Source organism: Hyposmocoma kahamanoa, unplaced genomic scaffold (genome assembly GCF_003589595.1).
Source record: "Hyposmocoma kahamanoa isolate Upper Pololo Valley unplaced genomic scaffold, ASM358959v1 62, whole genome shotgun sequence".
In the NCBI taxonomy this organism is placed as follows: Eukaryota; Metazoa; Arthropoda; class Insecta; order Lepidoptera; family Cosmopterigidae; genus Hyposmocoma; species Hyposmocoma kahamanoa.
The window spans coordinates 24494568-24507011 of NW_020653850.1; the positions used below are offsets into that span (position 1 = coordinate 24494568).

The window sequence follows — 12444 nt, forward strand, 5'->3', positions numbered from 1 at the left end:
TTGAAGCAATTTTTACTAAGTATACTGGGTGCTCTTAAACCGCAATATTTACATATCACGATTTGGATACCATTACGATTGAATACTGGCTTCTCAAATGCAAGCGCGAGGACTTGGGAAACTGGGTTTATGCTTTCGTCACTCTGACCGTGATGTATATACCTAATCGTATTTTTTTTCTGACCCAAAGACAGCTTGAAATCTATGACGAATAGAGGTGGAATATTTTCTTCAAATTTGAATGGGATCACAGAGTTACCTCATTTCTTATAAAAAAGAATCATCGAAATCGGTTCACAAATGTCTGAACAATCCCGTAACACACATACAAAAAAAAAACCAGTAAAATTTATATCATATTTATCTAATGTTTTTTTAATACCTCAGTATTTTTGGAATCCCCATTTGAAAATTATTGAGATAAATTTATTGTTATGTAAAAAAAACACGAATTTATCTATAGTTGTAGTTTTCTTTATTTAGCTTAGCTACGTTATAGGCACATCAGTATAAAAAACGCATACAAAAAAATATAAATATTCCCCTAGATCGAGGCTAGGCGTTGTACTGTTCTCTTCTATTCATTTAACGTTTACTAATTTCTAATGGATAAACTATACTTACAATAACATTGGCTTATTTGGACTAACAGCAGTTCGTTACAATATTGGCAAGTAACACAGAAGTACACACTTATTATATTAACAACATATTTATTATGGTGAAAATTATCGAATCCTAAATAAGTACCAATTCAGATTTAACATTCAGAAGTTTAAGTGGATACAACAATTTATTACTTTTTGTGTAAATATTCCCCACACACATGAAAAAATTCCACTTCGATCCTGCTGGACGATGGCTCTGGGAGTCTATTCCCGTTCTCCGTCCGAAACTATCGCCATTGCCCTCACAACTGAGCTACAGAACGAGTTCTTCTTTGTGCACGTTACAGGATTTTTGTTTTTAGTTTTAACGGCTTTTTGCCATAGCGCTATCCGTGAGAAACCTATGAAAGTTTATTCTTCAGCCAGGTACCTTTGCAGCTACCAGCAGCTTACAAGAGATGTCGCTTTATTAATGGCAATATTTAGGTGTTTTTCATTTGTAGCTGCAGCCGAATTTTTCCTTGTGTTTGTTCAATCTTTGTTGCAACAATTTTATACTTGTTTGTAGGTACTTAGTGTTTCCCATTTAATATAAAAAAAACATTGAAGTTTAGAAAAATGAGTAAGGAATGTGTTTTGTTAAAAATCTATGGCTTTTTACAGACTAAAACTCACTGAGTATATTTTGCGTCTTACAATTCGTTACCGCTTAACTATGCAAGGTTCACATGTGCCTGGATTGAGGTAAGCGGGATGGCAATGGGGACAAGCCGGGTTCTCGCCGTAGCTGGCTCGACCTGGCCTCGCAACCTTCACCTGAAATGAGGTCTCGGCATTCTCATCGTCGTAACCTGGATGAGGCTTGTCAAGAGGAAAGATATAATCCGGAACGAAGTAAGAGCTGATGTTGTACTCAGTATTCTTTGTTGGAGGTATAGCATCAATTTCCACCGGAGGTGGTCGAGTCACTTTACTGAAAGGACTCAGCCCTGAAATGTTTCTCTTCTCTTGCCCAGAAGATGAAGAAGTCTCGTTGCTTGCTTTTGGTGGCTCCAAATCTTGGGCAGGCCCTGCCCCTGCCCATTTCCACTCATAGTAAACGGCAGGACCTTCAGTAGTTGCTGCTAGAGGTTGTTTGGAAAACTCATTTTTGGGTGGCAATAACTCATTCACAGGTGTTGGCACCTGGTTGACGCTCGACTTGGAATCAAAAATCGTTGTTTCAGTGGGAGCAGGCTTTAAATTTACAGTATCAAATCTCGAGTTTTTAACAAAGCCCTTAGCGTTGTCCTGGAGTGTGTTAAAATCGTTGCCAACGTTTTTCTGTATCCTAGGAGTTCTCTCATCTTCTGCACTGGATTGCCCTGGTGGCAATTGCTGATTGATGCTTAAAATTTCAGACCTCGTCATGGAAGTTTTGATAGAATCAGGGGAGTTCGGGTCGAAGCGATTTATGAAATTTATTACAGGATCGTCGTTTTTTATTCTGGCATCGATTGCAACATCCTCTGAATTAGCTTCTGTTGTTGGAGGAAAAGGTGGCAGAAACTCTTGCGAAGGCGGCGTTACGCGTGATGATCTGGTTGGGAAATGTTGGATGGAACGAGCAGTTGTTTGCGCAAACTGATTATCATTAGGCGTAGACTGTATTGTCGGTCCAGGACTTTGAGACGCAGCTCCCGTGAGAGTGTCTTCGTGAGGCTCGTTATCGTGATTGGTGTTGGGGCGGCCTTTACCCGTAGACCAGGAGGTAGGCGGGCGGTAGTTCTGCTTGTCACTGTCGAGGCCGTTGTTATTAGCGCTGGAGATAGAGTCGGGTATGCCAACTATACTGTTTCCTGGGTGAATTGGGAACTGAAAAACGAAGGTAGAGGCTGTTTTGAATGAATGTAATATATTTATAAATTAATTTAGGCGTTTAGTTGCTTAGAAAAGTATGTGTTCATCTAACGTAGTTGTTGGAATCATGGACCAAAACTGAAGAGGACTGCTAATCACGATACAAGATGGCGTAGTCGGGTATTTGGTTCCTACTAGTACTACAGATGTCGCGACGAGTACCAAATAGCTATTTTTGTAACTAATTTATTTTACATTGACAAGCTGCAAATTTATCCACTAGTTACTCTAATTTCTAGTGATAAGAAATAAATCAGCTTAACTGCCTCCGTGGCCAAACGATTATCATGCCGGACTGCCACACAGAGATCCCAAGTTCGAAACACGCGCCGGGAGAAATATTTGTTCGGCCTACATTTATTTCACTCGTGAGCTTAAGTGTAATTTGTGATTGTCTTCAAAAGTGACTGCCTACTTATATCTATTCATTTATCAACCGACTTCAAAAGAAGGAGGAGGTTCTTATTCGTTCGTTCTCATATAGTTCGACTGTATGTTTTTTTCATTTGTGAACCGATTTTTATGATTCTTTTTTTGTTGGAAAGAGGGTACCTCAGAAGTGGTCCCATTTAAATTTGAAGAAAATATTCGACCTCTAAGGGTGGTAAACTAGGGGATGAATGACTTTTGAGGTCGATTTTTTTACTACTCTGTATTGAGGTTATTTATAAGTGCTTTACATGTGTTGTCGTTACAAAAATATGCTTATGAATATATGTACTTATACATTAACAAACACAGGCACCGCAACATGGAAAGGGAGAGGGGCAGACATTCATTATTATTTATCTTGGAGATGCTCGTCCACGACGTAATAACTTTTAGAAGTTAATAATTTTTCAATACATCTGTGAATTTGTTTATGTTTGATTCTGATTTTAAAGATTCTGGGAGTTTGTTATAATTTTTTATTGACATAGAATGAGGTCCGGAACTATTTATCTTCAATTTAGACATCGCTTGTATTAAGTTTTTTATTTCGCGAAATGTGATGTCGGGTGACGTCTCCGACTTTATTATAAAAATTAGGGTTATTTTTTATGAATTTGCACACTTCCAATATGTACATACCTGGCAATGTAAGTATATTAAATTTTTGGAAGTACAGTTTACAGCTTTCTACTTGCTTTATATTTACAAGAATCCAAATACATTTTTCCTGTGCGGTTGAGAGCTCATGGGCATGGCATATTCCATATTAAAGCAAAAGTAACTGATATCCACGGCCATTTACATAATATAAACAGCTTTCAGGTTATTGATCAGCGCCTTCTAGATATTAAAACGGAATTTTGACCTTTGTTATAGTTACGTTCTGTAGTATGGAGATTAGCAATTCTCTTGGGGTATTGGTCCACTCTTGAACTATAAATTACGTCGCGTAGTGCACTTATTCAAATCATCAATCTATCAAATATATCATTAATAGTGATCAAGCAAGTAAATCTCAACAATAATCAAACTACCATTTTACAAGACAACGAATGCACCGTAGAATTATAATTTATCTTTGGCATAAAGCTGTTTTTTTTTTATTGTGTTGTATATTGCAACATGAATGGAACTACATTACGGCTACCTTAGATTCAGCCTCCTTGAGCCCGTCGAAGAAGTTTCTGTTGGGCGGCACCGAGAGAATATCAGGACGAGGAGTGCGTAAGCGCATTTCCTCATCGGACACGAACGGCTTGTCGCGCTGACCTGGAATACATTAAAAAGATTGTATTATTTTGGTTTGTAAAGGCTAAAATTTTAATACTTGAAAACGTTATTTTTTAAGCTACTGCTCGTTCACTGTGCCGACTTCCTTGAGAAGAACCAGCAAGTAACTCTAGGAATAGCTTTTTACAAATAAACTTAAATGCATTTTGAATCATGTTTGTGTGGAATCTAAACTCTCGTTGTCTTACCATATATTTTTATATAACACGTAGTCTACAATTGTGTAATATGACTTTTTCAATTAAAATACTTTTAATGTCAGTTTTAAACTTAGGAAATGGTAATCTTAATATACGCTCCAGAATCTTATTGTAAAAATTTTAGTGTTTTTAGAAAAGTTCTTCTTTGGATCGCTGAACCAGAGAGGTACCAAAAAATTACGTAAAATACTTAGGTAAGGTAAGGTACTTAAGTACACTCAGACACAATTCGAGCCACCTTCATTTTCAGTATTAATGATTGGCCAAAAACGAATAAAGCATTTTTAAAACTGGAACATTAAATGACAGATGCATAAAATACTTTTTGAAAATTTTAATATGGAAAACCGGGGAAAACTTTTCCTTCGATTATAACAACATTTTTGTGTTCTAACTCTATAAGAACAAAAACGCAAAGTTATTCGAATTGTGTCCGGAATTAGGTATATTTTCTGTTAATTCACAACTGAAAAAATGTTACGATTACGTAAAAAACTGTTGTTTAGTTTTATGATAGCTAGATAGATGATGATACCTATGACTGATGTGGTATCAAATTTCGTCGTCGTCGGAGGCGTCATAAATCCATTGTGGTCAGAAGCAATGCGGTGGTGCGGCCGCAGCGCAAGCGCATCCGATAGAGTTACTTACAATGAACCTTGCGCTTGATATCTCTACAATTACCTCGTTAGTATAAACAATATTAGTAGGATAATAATTAATTGAAACGATGGTAGTCAAATGGGAAGAATGGTTGCTTGGCATTTCGACAACGTGAGATGCCATATCACCAACTCGCGTTGGGCTAGAGAACAACCGAACCGAAAGTATTATATAAACTAATTAATAATAAAATTAATAGTCCGCAACTTCTCTCTAAAATACAGTTTAAAATACCCTCTCGTCTACCAAGGTATCACGTAAATCTTTTTCACCCCCCCATTGCGCAAAAGTATCCTCGGTTCAAATTCTCCGTTTGCTCGATTTGCCAGGTTCGTCAATGCTCTACCTCTTGAAATGGATATCTTCGCAGTCTCATTGCCTCGCTTCAGGAAGTCAATATTGCAGTTTTTGGTATATAAGTGAATATTATTTGTAATGTATATTATATTTATTTATTTTATAATTTAATTTGTTAATATAGTAAACATATGTAATATAAGTACAGTAAAAAAAAGAACAGTAAATTAATAATAATTGTCTTAACTTTCATACTCTTATCATGGCATGTTCACCTGTAATTGGTTAAGCATTTTAACTGTAACACCCTATCGAATGTGTGTAAAATATTGTTGTAACCGAATGTATTAGGCGTTGGTGAATTTAAATAAATAAATAAATAAATTATAATAATAATAATAACGCATACACTCAACATAGTTCAGCACTAGGGAACACATAAACAAATTGATGATGATGAATGATTAATATAGCTTTTAATTATGGACAAAGACTTGATATTACAGATCACTTATGGAAATTTACCATTTTGTTGCATCTACAGAGAGATGAGTAATTCCGTAATCAAAGGGTATTGCGTCGCCTTATTATTATTCTTCCATAGATGGCATACACTATATTATCGCGACCCAGAACTATAGCCACGTTGATCACATCAGAAGTTGCCGCCATGCTGAACTATCCATGGGATAATTTGCCATCGTGGTGAAAGAATTGATCAAGGTTTGCAATAAGGATTATTGCCCAGGGTGCGAGCGTACTAGGAATACGATTTATACGTCATAGCGAGGAGGTTTCTTTCGTGTACGTGTTTTTTCTTTTTTTCTCTCCTATTCTTACCAGTTTTAAAACTTTTGTGTTGTTATTATTATTATGTTTCATATATTTTTTTTATTTTTTATTACTATTATTTTGGATATCTGTTTTAGACTATTTTTATTATTATTCTTTTTTCATTTGTGTATGTGCAATATGTGTATCAATTACGTATTCTGTTGCGCCATCAATTCAATACTATCTTATAGTTTTTCCAGTAACCCGAGGGTTGCCTGGAAGAGATTGCTATATAGCAATAGGGCCACCTTAGTAACTGTCTTTTTTTGTATTGTGTATTTGTCCCTGTGTGCAATAAAGAAGATTTGTATTTGTGCACCCCTACTATTAAAACCTCCACTGCTCAGAAAAATTTAATCCAGTACCTGTTAAAACATGCATATGTCCACTGTGATCACCGAGACATCATTAATAGACGACCTCCGTGTTCGAGAGGCTTGCACACCAGCTTTTTTAAGGTTCGCCATTTCTGAGGTCCCGGGTTCGATCCCCGACTGGGTCAATGTAGAAAACTTTTCTATATTGTCTCGAGTCTGGGTGTTTGTGGTACCGGTGTGTTGTTTCCAATTTCCATAACTCAGGTGCTTTAGTTACTTATTTTGGGATCAGAGCAGTATGTGATATTGTCTAGTATTTGTTTATTTAAAAAAAGGAACAAGTAATGTCCAGAATCAAACTTCGTTTGTATTCCCGCTTGTATCATCAGTGGAAATATTATATTAAGAAACAGGTACAAAAAGAAGAACTTAAACTTAGGCTGCTAACGGTGTCTAGAGGTGTGTAGCCGGTGGGATGAGCAGCGCCGCACTCTGACGGGGACTATAGGGCAGGACCTCTCGCTGCCGAGCGTGGTTGCCGCCATGCTCGATAGCGAGGAGTCCTGGGAGGCGGTGGCCTCCTTTTGCACAGAGGTTATGTCGCAAAAGGAGGCCGCGAAGCGGGTGCGCGAGGACGCCGCGGACGCGCACCCGCTCCGGCAGACGTACGGGGAGAAGGCGAAGGCAGTTCGCTGCTCGCCTGATCCCCTAGTGAGACCAGCGGGCTCTGGATAGGGACTCCGGAGCCTGCATTGCACGGCCTCACTCGTCTGGGGGGCGGGTCGGAGGACAACCGACTCGTCCCTCCGTTGGCGCGGGAGCCCTGGCGCAAGCTAGGGCGGCCGGGCGGCGTCGTGGTGAATGTTCACTGATCCCACGGCGCCGACTCAACCGGCGAGGGAAACCCGGGGGGGTTTTAGTGGGGTAGGCCTTCCAGTGTGGAGGGAGAGTCCCCACATACCTCCCGAGTCTCCCTGGGCTCAGGGGTATCCATAAACATTTCCCCCCGTCAAAAAAAAAAGGCTGCTAACTGTGTAACGAAACCATTTTTGGTTCACCATCGCGGTAAATAAATTAAAAGTAACAAACTAAACGAATAAAAAATCAATAAAGAAGAATACAAACAAAAAATAATATTAATAATTACGCTAACGTGAGTCATTTGTAATATTAACGAAATTCTTGCTATTTAAATTGCAAGTAAATTAAGAATATAGAAAAATAAAAATAAAAAACAAAAATCCCATCTGCTGTTTCTAAATTCAAAATATTCACAGTGCACCAATACGTCACACATTCCAGAGTTACACAATTTTTTTTTGTAGACGTAACACACAAAAGTATTTTGTTGCGTTCTTAATTAAAATAAAAAAGTAAGTAAGACAACACAATGCTATTTTAAACTAAAGAATGTATCCTTTACACATTCTCAAGCATACAAAAAGCAGCATTTTAATAACCTATGACGTCAAACGAAAAGTCATAACATAAATATAGAAATCGTGTTAGACGAGCTCTCATAAATATTAAACATTAGGCATAATTCTGCAAATTTATCATAATACAAAATTAATTAGTTTATGACGTGTTAGCATCGGATATCTTAAATATCTTAACAAGCGCGATGGAATCTATTAAAGTTTGATCAATTCCGAGTCACGAATAATGCCATCATCCGAGTATTAATTGCATAGGATGAGAACTAGATTCGGTTGGGTCGTGCCGAAAAAATCTATTAAAGCAATCCTTCCATCCATAAATCCGATAATTAAGTACTTAGTTGACGAAACAATAATTACTTGTACAATGCCTATGTATTAGCTTATCTCATTAAGAGATTGGAAAACGATTAGACGGTTACGGCAAGAAGAAGAATTTCCATTCCCAGGATACATTTTTGTTTGCAAGCAAACTTAAACAAATTCAAAATCATATTTATTTCCTAAGCAAGTTAAGTGTAACTTGAAATCGTCATATTCTTTAAACTCTACCGCTCATTCGTAAGGCAGATTCCCTTGAGAAGAATAGATAAGCAGGAAACTCCGGGGGTTGCTCTTTGTAAATACACATTTGAATTCATTATCATATACAATATTTATTTCAAACATCTTAGATTGAGAATATAGATGAGAATTCACAAGAAGAAGAAATCCTTTTTTTGAGAAAGTGTTTTGTTTATATTATTGATACAATAGTATTTTAAGCAATCGTTGCATAATGAGGGTTCATAAAGTCGAGTGCCGTATTAGAGTGCCGTAAGAGATACGAGATTTTGAGACCTAATTATGTAATGATTGCATACAATACCTTTTTTTCGAGTAAATAAAATAATGAAAAAGAACTAATATTTAATGTATATTTTATTAACAAATCACCTTCCACCATGCAGTCTTATATTTTCTTATATTATATTCATATATTTAGACGAAATCCAAACAAATGCTACAGAACAAAAAGCCAAAGAGATAGAATAGAAGTGGCCAAGTACCGCACATTTATTTTAAACAATTTTTTTGTAAAGATTTACGACCCGATTGCAACAATTTTAGGCTAATTTAACCAATCAGGAGGCAGTACAGAGTTTGAGCAGCATCCTAATTGATATTTTAATTAGCAAAAACACGACGTTCTCTTTTTAAACTCATTATAATTTTGTGTACAATATTATTATAATAATCAATATAGTTCTGTGTACGGAAGTTTAATAAAATATTTTTCAGTTCAGTGGCGAGTACCATAGACAATAGAATTTTGATTCAGAACTAAAAAGAGCGCCTTTGCGATTTGGTTTATGAAATTATAATTGACAGATTAAAGTACAGGAGTAGAAAAAAAAATATACCCATATGATACCCATTGACTTACAATTATATGGACGTCGGGTCCGCGCTAAAAAGTGTCCGAACTTATAGGGCGTTAAAATCGTATACAGAGCGTCATTCACGCTTTAGTCTTCATTTGTTCGACTGACAGCGAAGCAATTAAAATTAGACAGTACTGCGATGACATTACAATTTAAATTCAACGTTTTAGCTTTTACATATTCCTTTACATGTCACTGCGTTTAAATAGGTTGACTTGGGACATTTTTTTCGTGGTTTTTGTATTAGACCCGTCGTCCATTTATTTGTAAGTCAATGATGATACCAAATGAAAGGACGAACAATTCGCGCGTCTGGTGTTAAACGACACGCCCGTCATATTAGTTCCTTTAAACCGCAAAGCTCTGAGGGCACTGCCACATGACTGTGGAATAAGTTGACAAGTCCTAAGTGCCTGTAATTCCACCAGCACCCTTCAAAACCGCAACGCAATAATGCTCATATTACTGCTTGACGGCAGAAACAAGTGAAGTGGCAGTACTTCCCTGGACGAAATCTTTCACTAGGGAACATACTGAGTACGATATTTTTGTTGTTATAAAAATGTACCTCTCTTTGAAAGATACGGTATCTATCCGCTCACGCGAAACATGCAGCCGTAGACGCATCCCACACCTAGAGGTGCCGGTGATGATTTTGTACCGATTTATCGGATATCGAAGTTATAACAGGTAAAAGAACTAATATTAATTGCTATTTCGGTAACTACTCTAGCAAACCATAAAGTTTTTAATGCCTGGGTCTGTCATTTAAAAAAAATAAACTACTTCAAAAATACCTCACGACAATCGTGTGTGTTATTGTTTGGGCTGGTGATTTCGGTGTTTATTTATTGAAAACATACCGTAAGTAGCGTTTTTTAAGTTTACCCTGAATATAAATGTTTATAAACTATACTTTAAGGAGTAATTTCATGGTAAACGTTAGAACCACTCAAACGGAATATTATCATATTTATCCAAGTACACCAAAGATTTCATTAGTGCTTTTTAAGTGCAGGATTTGCGGTGTATTACTGCATTTTATTTGAGATGTTTTTGTAGGTAGTACGGAGGGTATTTATTTAGCAATGCAGAATAATAATTTTTATTTATAAAAACTTGTATTTAAACTGAATGATTTTCTAATTTGCGAAATCAAATAGCCGCCATTTTGCGGTAGGAGGAGCGCATCGCGTGAGAGGCTATAGTATATCTTTTCTTATTAAATTCCTGTATTCACATGCTAATAGAGTCTGAATTCTAAATAAAAGTTCACTGAGCGTCACAACCTTGTTTCTGCCCTTTATCCTTTTAACGCAAAACGCGAATGCTTGTTTGCTACTCGATTATTGGAGTACTCGAGTTGTAAGCAAGCATTGCAGGGTTCAATGAAACGATCGTTGAACCTCATTAGCTGTGCATGAGTTGCATGACCGCTTTATGGTAAACCAATGGATCTAGATTGTGGTAATTGAGTTATTTTGGAGTAGAGTCCGATGATGTTAATGATCCGTAGATGTACCGAAGGTGAGCAAAGTAGCATGCCATTATAAAGTCTGTTTGTCTGTGTTGATTGTGATTTGTTTTAGACACGAAGAATTTTGATATCTATCATAAATAGCCACCATAAACGAGCGTGTGTTAAGAGACATATTTATTGGTAAGCTAATTACGTTTGAAATAGTAAAATTTATTAAATATTACAACACATTCTTAAGGCAGATTCCCTTGAGAACAATAAGTAGAAGGCCTAGGAGTTACTGTTTGTAAATCGAAAATTGAAATTTTTCACATATCATTTAAAATATTTCCTTAAAAATATCATAAGTAGACAGGATATTTGTCTTCTAAGTACGCAGAAGTCGTAAAGCTCATAACGCTGCTTTTCAAGAATAGTTACCCAATCCAGAATAGATCCCTTTTTTATTCATTGCTGTGATTTTTCCAGAAAATGCTAAATTTTATATTATAGAATAATCACATGACCGCATTGATCCCAATGTTTTTTTAATAAAAATTATTCTAATTCTAAGTAATGAAAAGTCTATGATTGGTCAACTTTGGCCGGTAGACGCTTCTCAGCTTTTTTAACCTATCTTCCTGATAAATTAGACGCTTTTAGATAGGCTACTATTCTAGAAAGCCATCGATATGTTATAAAAGAAATGTCTACTCGTACATTTTAATCTGTCAATTATAATTTCATAAACATAAACACATTTATAGTTCTGAATGAAAATTGTATTGTCTATGGTACGCGCTGCTGAACTGAAAAATTTCATTAGAGTTCTTTACACAGAACTTTAATTGATTTCAAAAAAAGAACGTGGTATTTTTGCTTATTAAACTGTCAAATAAGACCCTATTGAAACACTTTACTGCCTCAGCTCTTCTGCCTCATTGGCCTAAAGGTCTTGCAACCGGGCCATAAACCCTTATAAAAAAAATATTGGTTATAATATATTATTGGTTGTGTTTCATTATTTTATTTACTCGTACAAAAAGTATAGTATTCTATGCAATCATTGCATAATTAGGTCTTAAAATCATAGGTACGTGATTACTTAGGCCACTCGGCAAACCCTTGTGGCCTAAACACGGCACTCGACTTTAAGAACCCTCCTTATGCAACGATAGCTTGGAATAGTATTTTCACTGTAGTTTTGTAAGAAAATGGAAAGCTTTAAATATCAACAGCAATTTTATTACAAAACCGTAGATATTGGCGCTTTAAATGAATTTGTGGCTCTATGAAGACGACTGTCTAGAGCATCCTGTTTGTTTTTTGTCTGAATATTATTATTATGAATATCATCAAACTGTGGAAATACTTAAAATAAACTAATCTAGAGACTTCTACGTCTGACAAAATGAGCATAACGTCTATTAATTTTAAAATCAATTTTTTAGGTTACATAAAAAACTAAACTGTTTAGTTTTTCACAAATTTTGATATCTATATAATAATTGGTTGTTTCCTTAACCACGTCGAATTTAGCGCTAAAGGTATTCATAAATTGTTTTTCACGATTATTTAAACG

At 36.1% G+C, this 12444-nt stretch overlaps 1 protein-coding gene across 1 annotated transcript in view; it reads right to left on the minus strand.

Annotated features, from left to right (window-relative positions):
• Positions 1-460: 460 nt before the first annotated feature.
• Positions 461-12444, minus strand: part of LOC113229401 — an 89600-nt gene continuing 77616 nt past the window's right edge. Inside the window, exons 4-5 of the mRNA XM_026462972.1 lie at positions 4087-4208; positions 461-2462 (exon numbers count right to left, since the gene is read on the minus strand). Of these exons, the coding sequence (XP_026318757.1) occupies positions 1311-2462; positions 4087-4208 (1274 nt within the window). The 3' untranslated portion in view covers positions 461-1310. The remainder of the gene's footprint in view (positions 2463-4086; positions 4209-12444) is intronic.